Source organism: Parambassis ranga, chromosome 24, assembly GCF_900634625.1.
Source record: "Parambassis ranga chromosome 24, fParRan2.1, whole genome shotgun sequence".
NCBI lineage: Eukaryota > Metazoa > Chordata > Actinopteri > Ambassidae > Parambassis > Parambassis ranga.
The window spans coordinates 1,437,409-1,455,191 of record NC_041043.1 but is presented as its reverse complement, the minus strand read 5'-3'; the positions used below and the strand labels follow the sequence as shown (position 1 = coordinate 1,455,191).

The 17,783-nt window shown below is 40.2% G+C and overlaps 1 protein-coding gene across 3 annotated transcripts; it reads left to right on the top strand.

Moving 5' to 3' along the window:
• Positions 1–204: 204 nt before the first annotated feature.
• Positions 205–13,576, top strand: knl1 (kinetochore scaffold 1). Of its 3 annotated transcripts, none has more exons than XM_028398012.1 (32): positions 205–344; positions 766–800; positions 1,277–1,313; positions 1,405–1,464; positions 1,561–1,643; positions 1,724–1,779; positions 1,859–1,877; positions 1,957–1,997; positions 2,814–2,866; positions 2,974–3,694; positions 4,058–4,089; positions 4,192–4,582; positions 5,765–5,817; positions 5,926–6,367; positions 6,529–6,581; positions 7,741–9,279; positions 9,489–9,615; positions 10,007–10,065; positions 10,193–10,288; positions 10,366–10,481; positions 10,629–10,719; positions 10,813–10,929; positions 11,011–11,098; positions 11,176–11,238; positions 11,326–11,365; positions 11,619–11,723; positions 11,817–11,917; positions 12,221–12,286; positions 12,397–12,506; positions 12,835–12,956; positions 13,083–13,208; positions 13,289–13,576. In XM_028398012.1, the coding sequence occupies exons 2-32, from the start codon at positions 772–774 to the stop codon at positions 13,383–13,385; spliced, it is 5,133 nt and encodes a 1,710-aa protein (XP_028253813.1). In that variant the 5' UTR covers positions 205–344; positions 766–771; the 3' UTR covers positions 13,386–13,576. The 3 variants fall into 3 exon arrangements, with proteins under 3 accessions (XP_028253813.1, XP_028253811.1, XP_028253814.1); XM_028398010.1 differs by having other exon boundaries at positions 4,192–4,705; XM_028398013.1 differs by lacking the exons at positions 205–344; positions 766–800 and having other exon boundaries at positions 1,405–1,475; positions 4,192–4,705.
• The last annotated feature ends 4,207 nt before the right edge of the window (positions 13,577–17,783 follow it).

The following is a 17,783-nucleotide window of genomic DNA, read 5'->3' as shown; positions in this document are numbered from 1 at the left end:
CTGCATGACTAAATAAACCTTAGCTACACGTTAAAAATCTTGAATTTAGCATCTCCTTTAATTAATGTATACTATATTAATATAATTATCAAAATGATTTTTTTTAAGAAAAATGTGCAAGAATACGGTTGCGCAGGCCTCTACTGCGCATGCGACCTAAATTCAAACCTTAACGTATCCGGTGAAAACGCGGGGAGGCAATAAGTCACAATAACTGCACCGTAAATTCCTGCCATGTTACCATCGTCTTAGTTGTTTTCTTGTTTATTTTGTGCATTGCGTGCTAACGTTGGCGTTAGCTGAGTGAGTTCGCTAATATCTGGGTTCCTGTCCTCGATAAGAAGGTAAGTAAACTGTGTGTATAAACGGCTAAAAGAAAAATACATAGTCTACATTTTCGGGAAGTGTTGATTGCTTTGGATTGAAAGGTCTATGTTGGCGAGTCCATGTCGAGCTACCGTTTCAGTAGCGGGTCCTTCAGCTCAGGTAGAGTAGCTGAATGAATTAGAGTCATAAGCTCACAGTCCGCTACTTTATTTCCTTTATGTTACAAAGGCGCGGTATCACTGCTACAGAAACCGAATGACACACTTGAATTCAACACATAGTTGAACACACAGTTGAATGTACTGCAAAGCAGCAGGTGTCACACTTACTTAGCAGCTATACACACTTTGTGTGTGTAGCATACAGTATGTTTGTTATAGATTGTGCTGCGAAATCTGATTTCTGTATAAAACGCTTATCTCATCTGCTTTATTACAGTTGAAGATGGAGCCTCTGGATCCACTCAGGAATATGTGAGTGACCGTTGTGATGTTGTTTTAATTCTAAACATCAAAGGACCAGTTTGCTGTTTATGGCATAAAAGGGCATAATTAGTTATTCTGCTCTTATTACATGCATATTATGTAGTTTAACCTTTGAGAGGTGTTATAGAAGTTTCTCTAATTCAATGTATGAATGATAAGATTAATACATTTTCAAGAGAAAAGTTAACTTACAATTTATTATCTTGCATAAGAGGGAGATCAGTCGTACAGAGTCCAGTATCTGGCTGGGGATGTCCAAATGGAAAAAAAAGGAATACAAAATGATTATATACCAAGGTCACTACGTCTACTAAGACTGTATACCTCCACCTCTTTCTACTAAATTATCAATTACCCTTTGTGTTTTATACTTACATGGCAATAAACATAGTTCTGGTTCTGATATGAGGTGACTGCTAATCATTTGCACCATCTGGACACTGATTTAATGTTTTGTGTTACAGTGAGGGCAGTGTAATGTCCAAGCGGCGCATTTCCTCTGTAAGTGTTTTGAATATTCTTAAACTGACCTAAGTATACATTACTTCTTATTAAATAATTAATTTAATTGGTTTTAATTTGTGTTTTTCAGATTTTAAAAGCACCACGAAAGTCAACTAGATTCTCTGACACAGAACAACAGGAAAATGTGGTAAGATTGTGGTAAGATTCTTACCAGAATTAAAGTGTGTAAAGTGGCAATAATCTTTTCATGGAAACTTTTTATGTTTATTATTGTCATTGTAAGGTGGAATGTCCTAAACCAGTGGAAAGGAGGAATTCAAGGAGAGTCAGTTTTGCTCCTGCCAATGATGTTCTTCTGTTCTCCAAGTGAGTTCCAAAAAAAGCCTTTATGCTCAATTTTTACACAAAAATGCAAATTTCAACCTAACATATGTATTTATTTATAGGGATGTCAAAAATACTGCTCCTGCCCAAAATCCTTTACAAGAGTTAAAAACAGCAAGTATGTAATATATGTAATAACGTATCATTCTTACAATTTTAAAACATGTTTGTAATCTTTGTTCTCTGTTACTTCACAGCAACAACTGCACAAAGCAGGTAGGGTGAGGGTATTTTTTCAGACTCTGCCAAGTTTAACTTTCTCAGTTTCATATTTCTTCTCTGTTTCTTACATAAGGGTCCAGATGATGGTTGCTGAAGATGGGAGTCAAATCATGGGTATGATCTTTATTTATTTAACTTGCACCGAAATGAAAATTTGTGGCCGAAACCGGATGGAAAATTAAAAGCTTGGCCGAATACCAAATAGTACCGAATATCAAAGTTTTTCACTGTTTTCTTGGTATATAGACTAGAATAATTTTTTTAGCCACGTTTTTCAAAGAAAGTAGAGTTTTATGTTATTACGGTCATACATCTCCAGTTAGCACACATCCAAGAAATACCGTCTGCTAGGTGCTGTGTAACAGGGCTCTATGTGCTCCACAAGCCTCCAAAAGTCAATGTTCTCCACAGCACTGAACGGTTGATCATCCAAAGCCATGTACTCTATTATCTTTGTGATTTTGTTTGCTTTGGCACTGTGCTTTGCAAACTTTCCTTCTTATCAAAGATGTCAGGCACGGACGTAGTGGGCGCCCTGTAATCAGCTTTCCTCTTCGTCTCTCTCTCATACTCAGCATGCTGTTCGGGAAGTTTGGCTTTTACAAAGTGACAAAGTTCGCGTAGTAGTGCTAAAGCTCCATGCGGAGGAACCCCCTTTAGATAATTTGGATGAACATTCACTGCAAACTGCAATTCTGTTATCGCTCTCCTGCACTATGAAATATGTCTGGCGCCATGTAACAGCATCACTGTACATTGCATAATTGCATCACACGCCACTATTCGGCCTTGCTTTTTTTGCAATATTCGGCCGAATATATTCGATTACCGAAAATTCGGTGCATCCTTGATTTACCTTTAAATACCTGTTAGCACATTATCTGTTAAAGTATAAGGTTACTGTTACTAAATTCAGGTCTCTAAATGTAGGTATGGAAAACCTTTTGAGTGCTCCACTACATGCTTCTCAACCAAGAGACAAGGTGAGCTTCATGTGGTGAAAGTGTCTTTTTGATGTCATAATCTTCGTTGTGTCACTTTTTTTCATCGAATGACCATTTACACACATGAACTTGTTTTATGTTACTAGGTCTTCTTTGATGATGACTTTGGGGAGAAAACTGTGATGTTTTCCACCGATGATGCATTCATGGACATGACACACAGTCACACTATAAACATCGCTAAGGATGCAAAATTACTTGAGGATATACCCCTTCACAATTACGACATTGTACCTACTCCTGGAGAGAAAAAAGCCATGTTTACGATGGAGGATGTGTCCAAAGATTTGACCCTGAGTCATCGCGTAACAAGTGGGTCAGTATCCACAGGCAGAAATATGGATGTATGTGTAGAGAAAAGGAACTTGTCTAGATCCAGTCTCGGATTTGATGACTTTCTTGCAACTCTCTTCAACACAAGTGGCCCAAGTACTAACACTGCAGTCACCAGAACGACTCCTCCTGCTGGACCTGCCCAGATTAACGCTCAAAATGCTGATGTAGATAAAGAAAATCAGGCTCCACCATCTGCTCGCGCTGTTAAGGAGAAGTCACTGAACAACACCAGGAAGGTTGGAGGACTATTTTGTGAAAGTACACTGTGTCCAGAAGATGATGTGTGCATGGACATGACTGAAGCTCAGACAGGCCGCATTCTCGGAGTCAATGATGACGATGATCCTTTTCGGTGTCTCTTTCCCACTCAAGAAATGTACGCCCACCCAGACAAAAGATTAACACAGACAACGGAGATGAAGACCAAGCTTCAGCCAGGCAGCAAAACGTCTGCGTCAGCTGATCTAAAAGGTATGATCTTTTTTTATTTCACAAGACATTTAGCCCCCATACAGACAGTGTGAAAAACTGATGTTATTTCAGGACAGCTAAATATATGGTAGACCTTCCAGGTGAATTGGACTAAACTGAATTGAATGGAGAGTAAATAAAATTACACTGCCAACTGGAAAGGCAACAAAACATGTTTTAGTAACATGAGCATACATACAGTGGAGGTTACATTTTCCTTAAGCTTGTTCTCATCACATGAAGTGAACTTTTTGTTGGTGTTTTATTAGACCTAATAATGGATTAGAAAATGCTGATTATTCATTGTCATTCATCTAATAAGCAGATTAACTATTTTTATGTGATTCCCCATCTCCTTTTTAGGAATGGAAATCTCAAAGGTGCAAAGACATCAGGTGAGATTTAAATAATCACTTTTCAAATTGTTTCATAGATTAATATGGATGTGTTTTTTCTGTGGCTTCACACTTACTCTGATGTTTCTTTTTTGTCCACAGGACAAACCAGACACTGAGGATGACCGCATGGAAAAAATAGTGAGGTTTTCAGCAGATGATGCCGGTATGGATGGGACTGGTCACACTGTAAACTTAGCCACTAAACTGCAGTCGCTCCAGAATCTAGACTTTTTACCCTTTTGTGGGGAGAAAACTGTAAGGTTCAATGCAGATGATGCAGCAATGGATATGACCCAGTGCATCACTGTGAACATTGACAGTGCTTTAGCATCAGATTCAGTTGTGCCTAAAGCAAGTGAGCCCAGCATTAACCCTGCCATCACAAGAGTAACATCACCTAGTGCCCATTCGCCTTGTGGAGACGCAGTCTTTCCTGACGAGGATGTAGGCATGGACCTGACTGAAGCTCAGACTGGCCGTATTATGACAGGTGATGCTCTTCAGTGTCTTTTTCCCTCACAAGACATGTTCCCCCAAAGTGGTATTCTGAAGCAAGCAGATGTGACTTCATATCAGCTGAGCAGTGAAACAACTGCACTGCCAACCTGCAGAGGTATGTTGATCAATGTGAAAACTCCTGTCCCTATTAATTAAAACCATCTCAGACATGAAAATCCCTCACCTTGTGGCGAAATTCGCTGTTTTGAAACCAAAATAGGTGACTTTCGTGAATTGTGTAGATCCGATGAGAAAAAAAATGGGGGGGGTGATGTTGAAGCGAAGGCAAGGCCATAGTGTCCAGACCTCGGTATTTTTTTTAAGCAGAGGTGCTTAAAAACTCACGTTCAGTAATTACTCCGCTTGACTGCTTTGGAGCTGCAAAGATCTTCTGTAATGCCAACGTCCCACTCATCGCGAGTTTGTTTGTTGGAATGTGCATGGTCACAGGAGTGAGACCTTTTACTGTTAAAGATCTTTGTTCAATACGGAGTGAACTGCCACACAGACAGTCAGACCGCTGTCTCTCCTTTAGCTGACAATAGATAGAAGATTAGTGTAGCTGACTGTAGAGCAGGCCTCTGGTCTGTGTGAGTTTAATTCTGTGAACGTGTGGATGACTGTCTGGAATAATACATCCCGTCTCCCGGTGTTTAATGTGCTTCTTGTGCTTCACCACCATTGGTTCAGTCTAGAAATTGTTAATCACATTGTTGTCCATCAGACTCTGCACCAAATGCATTGTTTACAGTACTGTCAGCTGCAGCCATAGCACAGTGTGGCAGAAATTTGCTGGGTCTGTGAAAGTCATCAGTCTTTCCTTTGTCCTTACTGGTTAGTGAACAGTGTTGCTAGAGACTTTTCAGCATTACACCCCCTCTGACAGCTGTCATATTTGCTGGGCCAGCCAGCTAAAGATTGTATATACAGAGAATAGGACGAGTTATCATTCCTTTTTTTTTTCCTTAAAATCGACCTTTAAAGTTGTTATTGATAATATAATTTGCTATGCCTTCAAAAACTTTTGAAATACCCCTATTAATCCTCACATAAGAAAAGGAAATGCACAACAAACATTGATATATAAACATTGACTTGTGCCTCAGTGCAATCATTTTTAAATGCTGAAATTTGTCCTGTAATAATCCTTTACTTGTCCCTTCTCCACTTTCAGGACTTGAAACCTCATTAAAGACCTCTTTACGGACAACAAAGCAAAGACAGCAGGTGAGCTTAAACATCCACCTTTTTCCTTTCTAACATAACACACAGTAGTTAAAATAGAATCTATTGTAAAGGCTTTTTTAATAGTGCTTAATCTTTAAACCTCCACAGGACAAACCTGACCCTGAGGATGATCACTTCAAAACAGTGAGGTTTTCCGCAGATGATGCCTGTATGGATGTAACACGGAGCTACACTGTAAACATCGCAGATAACCTCAAGCTGCAGTCGCTCCAGAATCTAGACTTTTTATCCTCCTGCGGGGAGAAAACCATGAGGTTTTCTGCAGATGATGCCTGTATGGATGTGACACGGTGTCACACTGTAAACATCGCAGATAATCTAAAACTGCAGTCGCTCCAGAATCAAGACTTTTTACCCTCCTGCGGAGAGAAAACAGTGAGGTTCAATGCAGATGATGCAAGCATGGATATGACTGAAGCTCAGACTGGCCGTATTATAAACTTGCCTGCTACAGGTGATCCTCTTCAGTGTAATCAGGTGACTTCATATCAAGTGAGCTGTGACACAGCAGGACCTTCAGATTGTAGAGGTATGAAATCACAAATCATTTCAAGTTTTTTAATTCACTGGAGACAAAACTACAAATGTTATGGGACAAGCCATAAAATGACTATGATGTCAAAATCTTAAATTTCCTGACTGCTGACTAATTGTCAGATCTGCGTCTTATTTCTCTATCTCTACATTTAGGATTGGAATCCTTGTTGAAGATGTCTTTAAAGGGAAAAATACAAGGGCATCAGGTAAGCTTACATATTCACTTTGATCACTCCTATAACTATAAAGATGTTTGTAATATCCTGTCCTTTTCAGTTAATAATGTTGATTTTGGGTAAAATATGACTGGTTGTTCATGGAAAACTAAATTTTTTGTAGGGATGCACCGAATTTTTGGCAAAAAATGGCCCAAAAATGCATTTTCGGTTTTCGGCCGAAACACTTTTTTCACCGAAACAACTCGGGCCAGGAAGTGGTGATGACGCGGCCAGAACAAACTTGTCTGGACTTTCCAGCATGTCTGCGGTGTCTTTTCTTGCTCCATTTGAGCAGCTAACTAAAGAGATCAGCTCCTCTGATGCATCTGCAGCTGACGTTATTCCTTTAAACACAGCACTAAAGCATCTTATAAGCAAAGAGGTTGAGATGGGCCGCGGAGTGAACACATTGAAAAGTACACTCTTAATTCGTCAGCACGTGTTTCACTGAGATCTACTCTCTGCACTTCATCGCAACGGTATTGATCCACGTTATAAAGATCATACTTTTGGGAATAAAGCAGCACACGCAGGAAATTATCCGGGCCGCATGGATGCGTAGAACCGCTTAGAGGCAAGAAGCGCACAGCACACCCTCGCTGTCTGATATGTTCAGTCAGATCCTGCAGTAGAGTGCCTCAAAAAATCATAGACAGGCTATTCTGTTCAGATGTGACATCAGATTTATTTATCTGCTGAACATTCCTTTAATTTGACAAAAGGTTTATTTATGCACTGGAATAAAATGTACACATGAGTGGGGTCAAGCTTTTATTTTGTATTGTGCATTGTTTGAATGTGCTAAATAATTTTAATTGCTTTATTCTTTGAAACATTAATATTAAGTTATGCATTTACAATGCCTTGACTTTAGTGAGGTTAGGAGATTCTGAAGTGAGGGTGAAGAGTATTAAAAAGGCTGTAAACCAAAACAAGTCTGGCAATGTTGAGAACTGCAAGAAAGCTGTTAAAGCTAGCATGCAGGATTAACTAACTGCTAGCAAAAAAGATGATGTTTCCTGGAAAAGTTATTGTTGAAAACATCTTGAAATGTAGTATTATATGTCCTTGCAAAGGTTTTACATTTGTGACAGTGTGGAAACCCTAACAACAATAACTATAGCTCTCTTTCTGCTGTCCTCTGCAGGTCAAATCTGATGCTGTGGATGATGGTAGAGAGAGAACTGTGAGATTTACTGCTGATGATGCCTGCATGAATGTGACCCAAAGTCACACTGTACAGATTGCCAGTCATTCAGAGCAGCCACACCGAAATGTGGACTTCTTACTTGCCAGCGTAGGGAGAACTGCAAGGAATGCGACACAAACTCACACTGTTAACACCACAATGGCATTCCAACCGAAGACACAGCAGAGTGTGGACTTCCTGCCTGCAAGTGGAGAAAAAACAGTGAGGTTCTCTGCAAGCGATGCTGCCATGGACATGATCCAGAGCCACACTGTAAATATCCCCAAAAGTTCCATACCAGACTCAGATTTACCTCACCATAATGTCTTACCCGGTCACGAAAACGTGGAATTTCCTAAGAAGAGAGACAATGAGATCTGTGGTCTACGTAGAAGCAGGTCTCTATCAGCATGTGGTTTATTTACAAACTTGCCTTCTAAGACACATGGCACATTGGCTAATCCAAAACCAGAGGGTACTGATACACCTTTCAGTCAAGAAACTGCAGACCAGATGAACCCTGCAAACAAAGCTCCTGGTTTGGTATCAGCTGCCATGGAAAAGTCTGTCATGACAGACAGTGAGGATCTCAATGCAAGCATGGACATGACTGAAGCACAAACGGGCAACATCTATGGACAAATGCACACAGATGAACCACCTCCATGTGACTCTTTAGCTCAAAACCCCAATTTGAAGAAAGTGGAGGTGACATCAGCACAGAGGAGTGAAGAAACATCATCCAAACCTGACAGTGTGGAAATCTCTCCTTCCCTTTACTCCACTGAAAGAGAGGCCAGGCAAGAGCCTAGTTCACCCAGCGCTGTTGATCAAGATGCTGACAGGATATATTCCCGTAAGTCTAGGCGAATGACTTTGGCTGATCTCCAGACTAAAATAAGGCGTTTGAGCCACATGGTATCTACAGCTCCCGATGCTACTGCCATGGATAGCTGCACAGCTCCTTTGCCTAAAATGGACCATAACCTGAACTCACAAGATAAAATCACATCTGCACCTGAAGTGGAACCAGAACCTGAAATCCGTGAAGATACACAAGCAGCAGCACCCTCTGCTACAACTCCTTTCAACATGAAGACTAACCAACTTATGTCACGACTCTCGATGGGAGGCTTCAAGCCCAAACTCCCACAGAAGAGAAAGCCTGATGATTCCAAGAAGCTGAATTGTGCAGATCATACAAAAACAATTGCTCTCGACTTCACCAGCCAGCTAAACAACTTTGACGCGGATGAGAGAGGTATTTGTGATGAAGAGCTGGACAGCTATGAGGATGTATCGGAGACACTGGACCGCATTAATCTTCAGAAAATTTCAGACAAAGAAGGTCCTTCCACTGAGTTGAACATGGTTGTAGCAAACGATGTATTTAAAGAAGACTTTATTAGTCCTGTCCAGAAGAGACCTCTGCCTGATAATGAAAACAATATGGAGGATATGAAGAGAATGAACAAAACTACTGACATTGTTGAAAGTGTAGGTCTGATTTTACTACTAATTTCTATTACTAGAGTCATTTTAGCACATCACCAATTAATCTGATGTTTCACACTAAAAAGCCTCAAAGTAATTGTCTGTATGACTTTGCATTATATCAGTGAATGAGAAAAGTACAATGTATATAATATGGCTTCTATTTGAGAACTGATTTCAAATTACATCTTGTCTTCCCTCTGTGTTTCCAGGCATTGCAGTTTGATGTCAGAGCGTATGACAGCAACATCACTGTGGCGCATTCAGCTTCACAGACCATGGATTCCTCCAGCAGTATACACACAACCAGCAGCAGGTGTGAGGCTACATTTGAGTCATGTAAGTTATCTCTTGGATATATATCATTAGGATTGTTACTGACTTATGTTTTATGCTCACTGACATAGCTGTGCTTCCAATCAGTATTGTTAGTTTTAAGGTGTAGCCTGAATCCCTCAGAATTCTAACCACACTTTGCTGCACTACAGCGAATGAGTGAGTGGGTAAGTGGAGGTTGTATTTGTAGCTTATAAGAGAATACAAACATTAATTTATTTATATCCGTTTTAGTTGCAAATTAAAGAAACAGAAACTCAAAACAGCAGCACAGACACAAAAAGAGCCATATTTACTACATTTGATTCCAACAATTGGTCTGCAGCCAGTGGCCATTGATTTGGTGTCATGACTCTTCAACACATTGTTTGTATTTATTTCTTGATCATTTCAGCTTTTAAACCCAGCCTTCTTGAATCTCAGCTTGAAGACTATGCCAGTGATGTACAGAAGGTATGTTGTTTGATATACAGTAGTCAACAGTTGAAGTGGATCAAAACGTCTTATCAAAGTTTTTTAAAATGTGTTTAAAACTAATAATGTTATGCCTATTGACCCGCCTTTGTTGCGTTAATCACAGAAGCTTGAGGAGGGCACCATTACAGTTCTGGAGTTCTTCAAACTCTTCAACATAGACTTTGTCATCCACAACCCTCGACAAAGTGTCCTTCCAAGAGTACGTTCGTGTTTTATTAATGTTCCACAGATTTAGTGAAACTGCCAATTTGTGACACTTAATTGATCCTTTTGCAGGTTTTGTCAGACACAGATGTGACACCAATGGATTTATTGAAGAATAAGCATATCGGCTATCCTAAACAAATGGTCTACGAGGCAGATGTGCAGGCGCTCACAGAAAAGGTGGAAGGGTACGTACAGGACTTCTGATTAAAACCCTTTATTTAGTTGTTTAACAAATAGCGTTATTCTTTCCACCATGGCATGGCTTGAAGATGTCTTCAAAACTTGAAATTGAGAATAAAATAAAACAGAAAATGTGTGTTTTGCCTTTGTAGGTTGAAGGTCCGAATGCAAGATCTTGACAAACCTCTTAAGAGTGTGAATAAACCGTTGTGGGAAGAGATGAGGTGTTCTTCTGAGAAAGAGGTATTGTTAAATTTTTCATTTGTTACATGTTGAATGTGGTATGAATTTTCCATTATGACCCCTAACCGGCACTGTATTTATTTAACTTGACAGCTCAAATCTTTTGGATCCAAACTAAAAGAGAGAAACAACTTCTTTAGAAAAATGGGCAAAGTTAAGTCCCATGAAATGAAGGAGGTCCTGTATGCAAACCTTGTACAAGTTAATCTGGTAAGAGTATTCACACTAAAATACTCATACAGTGCAGATTTGAGATTTTTAATCTGAGATGTGAACTGGCCCTTTTTTTAGGAGGAGCAGCAGAAACTAAGAGGGACGATTAAGCAAGCAGACGAGATGATAAACAGTCTTGATGACTGTATTCATGAATTAGAAACGGGTATGACTGCAGTGGAGATGTCCCTTTTTCTGCATTTTTATGTTGCTCCAGCCTTACCTATGTGTCCCTTTATTTAGAGCTTGCTGCAGTTGAGGAGAAAGGGTTTGAAGACAAACCAAGCCTGAAATCCCTGCAGGAAGGTAATGTGAGATTCTGCTTGAATATTTAAGTCTGTATTTAGATCTGGCTAAATCTAGTAATCATTGTGTTTTATGTTTTTTGAACAGAAATGGATAAAGTCACTGAGAGCAAGGCTGAATGTGACAGGTGAGTTAACATATACACTACCAATGTTATACAGTTATAAAACCATAAAGTACAAATGGTTTTAAAGCAAATTGTAAGCTTACCGGTAGATTTAGTTACACTTTCTGAACTGAATCAAACGTCACACATGGTGGCTTCAAGGACCATTAGAAAGACTGACGATTCTGTCCTCATTTTACAGAAGATGTTTATTTTGTACTATAGGTGATATGTTACATATATTTTTTTTTAATTTGTTTTCTTTGTGGTGCAGGCAAACGACTGAGCTGGAGATGCAGATGAAACAGAATTCAAGTGAACTGAAGAGGTTGAAAGCTGAGACAAATGACCTGGAGATTCACCTTGACATCCTCAAATCGTCAGTTCCTGTTTCTGTGTTTCACAGTATAAGGCCATTTCTTTACGCAAAGACATTCAAGTGAAACCCTTTTCATGCATTCTTTTACCTCAGGCTGAATGAATGGACGTTGAAAGAAAGAAATGACAACTGCACAGTTGTCACTTTTCTCAATGAGACCATCTATCTGCAATTAGACTATGAAAATTCCAATGGTAAGGCTTTGTACAGTATACGTCTGTTCTGTTGTATGGCACTTTATCCAGACAGTACTCTGACCAAATTATTTAACAATCTTTTAAAAGAAGGCATCATATTATCTTACTGTGTCCTCAGTGGAAGTCCCAAAAATTACTTCTGTGTTCAAGACAATTAATTTTACTATAGGAAAGGCTTGATGTCCTCTGGATTTAGGTTTAAAAAATATTGACAAAAATTATTGTGCTTTGTCACTCTAAGGGAGAGGTGGACACTCATTTTAAGCAGCACATTAACTTGTCCTTAATCTGTTTTTGAAGGAAATGGTTGTGACGGTGTGTCTGAGCAGAAAATTGCAAACATCGCTTTCAAATTTGAACTTGATGGTAAGAAAATTCAGACAGTTATTCTTTTGTTTTGAGTCTTTTAAATCTGTACTTTCTTGTCACTGTAAGTAAGGGTTTTGTTTCTTTTTTCTTTTTTTCCCCCTAACCAGCTGAGAAGTCATGGTGTCATGCTCGCCTTGTTCACAAACTGCTTTCCCATTACGTTGAAGGAGAACCTGCTTGGGTGGAGAAATACCCAACCAGTAGATATGTTCCAAAGGTACGTGCGTGTTTAGTCAAATGCAACAACCTCTGTCTTGTCAGACAGAGATATTGTAAGGAAATGATACACCTATAGGTTGTTTTCTGCAGAAAATGTGTTTTAAGAGCCAATACAGTCACCATACACTGGTACACTGTATTCCCAAACATCACAGAAACTGTTTGCATGTGGATGAAAGGCTAAAAAAAAACATTCCAGTGTAGCCAGTCAGACTAAAATGGGATTGTGTCTGTTCTGTTGCAGATAAATGAGACGGATGACTAAAAAAATGCATCTGAAATACTTTTTGACTCATTTACATTCTTTTGTCTGCTGATGTATTCAGCTGCTCCAAGATGTTAGCCTGGTGGTGAGTCGCTGTCGTCTCATGGGAGAGGAGATCCGTCTACTTAAAATGTGGGGAGGCCTGCGGCTCGATGTTCTGGATATCAGCTGTGTCGACACTCAGTAAGAACTCTTCTCTGCTTGATCACAATATCATGCACATGTGGATGCTGTGGTATAAACAACAGTAATGTGACATTCAAACAAAAACAAAGCTGTATTTTCTAGTGTCTTGTAATCTTCTTTCAGACTGCACATAGTCTTCAGCAGCCTGGAGAAACTTTCCAAGTTTGAGGTGATCTTTGGCGTTCGTTTGACCGACCGTCTCTGCGTCTTTCAACTAGAGGGCTTTAAAAACATGTTCGGAAACACAACGTAAGTATGACTGCAACATGTGTCACATAATAAAGTGGCAGTGCAACATATGTTTTTATTGTCTTCATTTTCATGTGCAGGAGCCATCAGATCGAAGAGATCGTGGTGTTGTTCACTCCAGGCAAGAAGCTCTTGACAAAGATTGTCAGAAAGATTCATGATACATTACTCAGTTGAATCTAGGAATCTATCCCTATCAATGGTGTGTGTTTTATTTGTCTTTAACAGTAATGGTTATTTAATGGTTTATTGCCCTTTTCAGTGGTTGTAAAATTCTGGTTCAGGTTCTGTTGATTACTCCAAGCGACGAAAACAAACTTTTCATCTGTTTCTGTTTTTGTTGGAATACCATATGAGTCAAAAAGTTTATGGAGACTAATTAAAGCTAATTAATAAATGTGTGTTTTTGTGTACTTAAACTCAAAATTAAGCAACAGAATTCTTTTAGTGTCATCTGCTTCACTTGCTATATCTTGTTTAGGCTTCAGAGGGCGCTCTGGACCTTTTAAAACAACATTTTCCAACAGTTACATCTTTTCTTGAGATGCAAGATTTTTAAATTGTGATTTTATTAAGTTATGAACATGTGTAGTCGATTAAGTAATATCTCAGCAAATTACCTTCAAGCACATTGGGTTGAAGGCCACTAGCTTTTAGTGATCTGTTTTAAGGCTGTTTTTTCTCATAGTAATCTATGCTTAAGCAGCCACTTAACTAAAGTTTGATCCAGCACACAAGAGGTGACCGAAGAAGGTCAATATATCAAGCAAATACTACCGAGTCTTTCCTCGATCTTGCTGTTCTCAACCAAGATTTGATTGACATGGACAGTTTCCAGAGTTCATCTGAAAGGTCAAACAGCCTGAGACGAGCCTCTTGGAGGATGAAGGATGGGTGGGGAGGGGATGGAGCAATGACAGTCCACTCCCCGAGCCCCAAACTTCAAGGGTCAAAGTGCACTTTCCAAACCGTCACCCTCGAGTGAGTCGTCAGGGGAGACAATTTCCTCCCGCCCCCATCCCCAGGAACAACGGCTGCTGTCAAACCAAATAGAGGACAGTGGTATTTTTTGGGGAGGTGTCCTGACCTCCACTCAATGGGATTTTAATCGATCAGTTGAAGGATTTTTCATTATGCGAGTGTGAAAGTGGTTCATTCATTAGATTATCACACAACAGTTCAAATAGGCACATTTCTAAAATCCATTTTGATTAAATGAGAATTAGTAGGTGAGATCTTTCAGCAGGCTATACAACTAGAAACCTACAAACCCTGTGCATGAAATTATACCACTGGATTGGAAGGCTGAACCCAAACAAACTCAAACATATGTTTACAACAAATGACTATAAACATCCAGAAGAATATTAATATAGGAACAAATAACATACACAAACATTTCTGTTTGATACAAAGTGCATCATCACAGACATGTAATGATTTCTGAGAGACAAATGTACAATTATTGTACATTTGTCTTGTATTGTATTATTATTATTGTGATTTAGATGAAATTAGATGCAACACATTGTCCCTACAACAAAGGGCTTAATTCTGTAAAGTGGAACATTTAGCCTGCAGCGACCTGCTCCAAAATCTGTTTATCCTCACATCCAGGAGCAGTATTTCACCTTAGTAACCTCATCAGTGTCCTCCACTGACATCACAAAGAAGGAAGGTTTGGGCAAATACAATTGGCTTTGGATGACGGAAGCCTGCACTGCGATTTCATTTGGGTTTAAATGCGCCCATCTGTCATACGCACTGGAGTTTTTTTCTCCTGAAAAAGAGAGACATATAAATGAAATGTATTCTATGTCGCCTATAACTATGTTATGGATGATAACAATCATCTGTTTCAATTTATCAAGAATTTTTCTTCTAAATTTGTGATCTCAGAATTTTTTTTTTTTTTTATGTTTTGTCACACATTGATGAACCTGGTTATGTGGAGCTCCAACCATGTGAGATCATCACACAGATGTGGAGGGACTACAATACCACAATACCTACTTGATTCATTTCCCTCCATTGTTCATGCCAGAAATACACTTTCAGATGAGTCAAACCATGTAACACACCACACACAATGCACAGTTAAGAATATGTTTGACATACACAACCATATGGGGGGGGGGGGGGTGTGTCTAATCACAGACACACAAATAAAGACTCATGTGACCCACGGAGTTGCCACATTCTCTGGTCATTCTTGGGGAAAAGACAATAGGTCTGGCTTGTTAAAATAGGCTGCCTCTCAGCAGGGGGACGGAGGAGCTGCAGCAGCTGTCCCGTAGTATCAAGCCTTACAAACCATCCAGTCCATCTCAGAATGTTTTCTGATAAATTTGATATTAGTTAAAATATTATTTTTCATCCATCCATTCATTTTCTGTCTCCTGGTGCATAGCTAAAGACTTCAGTAAAACTTCCAGCTGGATTCCACTGAATTTCAAACTATTCTCTGCCACAATAGCTCCGCTCTGCTCCAGACGAATGCCATTTTAGGTCTATTTGTATCCATGGAAGACAAACAAGTACCAGGAACCCTGGCGAACCCAGAGCATTGTGGGTGAGGTGCCTATTCTCTGGTAGAATAATGATGACAAAACAGGAATTCTGACCTTGTTTGAGGGAACACATCCTGGGGCACGCAAGTGACAAGGGAACACAACAATAATAGCTTTTCCTAAAAATATAAGGGCCTGGCAGAGGAGGTTTTCCATTACAATGGCCTTGGGTGGGGGGTCGGGGGGCGGTGTCTTTGACTTAGATTTACTTATTTAAAGCACTGTCTGGAAGAACTTTTGCATCTATGGCAGCCATTTTTATCCAGCCACATGATACACACAGGGCTGCAGTGCTTTACTGATCTTTGATCCTGATCGATGTCCATTTAAAAACTGAATTTTGTCTGATATTTTGTCAACTTAAGGGTCTCAGGCCTGTGGATTGTACATTGTGGATTACTTTTTAAGCAACTGTGTGGTCTCTAGTTACCACAACAATTACACAGTAACCATGATCAGTCAGTGGAGAACCTGTCACCATCACGTCTTTCTGTCTTCACCCTTTTCCTCCACCAGTTTCTCACCCACCTCTGCTATGCAAATTCCACATTTCTTTACCATGTTATCGACTGCCCTTTTGACACATGGCGCTATTTTGAAATCCCGGCTCTCGTGGGAGGATTTAGGAGCGTCTCCTGAACAAGGCCGATGGCGGCTGAGCGTCCAGACTCCTGGACGGGTGGGAACCGGCCATCTTGCCCCACACCCCGAGCCTGCTAACAGAAGCACAGCAGCCACCTTTTGCTAAGTGCATTCTCCGAGGCCCCGGCCCAAATCCCTGCTTGACCCCAGCTGATAAACTCTGCTATGGATAGACCACAGGGGAGATTTTTCCTTCAAAATGAAGGAAACCTTTTACAAGATATTGTGGCCTCTTTTAGAACCAACTGCCATTTTACAAATAAATGAATGACTTCTCTGGTAGTCGTTTTGTCCATTGTGTTGTGGCTACATTGGGGTGTAACTCTGATTTTATGAAATAAATAAAGAAAACCTTGTGGATAGATAGGAAGAACGGGTTTGGTGGCCTCAGGAGGCTCCAGGTTTTGGCTCTAAGTCCAGGGAAGTCTGGCCTGCATCAGCTGCCTGCAGACAATAATTGGTCATGACTGTGAGGGCCCAGTGCCCACATGTTCTTGGAAGAATGGGATTAACACTTTATGGGTGCCTCCAGGTCCTATAGCTGATAAGGATTTTGGAAGCCTCTTTTTAGGTGATGTGCTCGAGTGAGGCCCCAGAGGAAAACATGCAAGAGGTTTCCTCTGATGCACACAAAGCTGCAGCAGCAGATGACAACTTGTTAACCAGCAGGAATGAAGTACTGGCAATGCTGCCCTGCTTTGTATGGCAGCAAACACAGAGCAGAGGGTGACTCCTGCACAATGCTGTAACTCAGTAGTCCCTCCCGTCTTATCGTGCCCTGCAGCTTGGACGGATCGGGGCAATATAAATTGAACTTGCCCAGCGGAGAGACGCCGGTTCCTCTTTTGGGTCTGCACATTGTTTCGTCTAGGCCTGTATTTATTTAGATGTAAATCAGTTCACGAAAGTGTTACGTCCTGTCCTTGTGTAGTGGGCGGTGGACTCTGGGTTGGGGGTGTGGGGGGGCTCATTTGTTGGAGGAAGTCAGCCACATCAAGATTGGAGCTCTGCAGATTGTTTTCCATTATGAGGCTGCTATTGATGTGAAGGGGGGGTGACATCATGCAGCCTCACCCTTTAAGGCAGGGTTGGTGAGAAAGTAGTCCCACACCCATATTCTCTTATTCATTACTCAGCACGGTGAGGAGGAGGCCAGACCGAGTGTTTCATTTAGAGATTTGAAGGTGCACCAGAAAAAGGTCACTTCAACACTTAACTAAACTAACTAAAAGGTTTTTATCGAGACTCCTTTTCCTTTTCATTACTTCATATTTGCCCTGTGTTCTGTTTGTTTTGTCAGCATATAGCTCTCTTTTATTGTTGTATAATCATGTGGTATGCATGCACTTCCTGTTTTATTTGT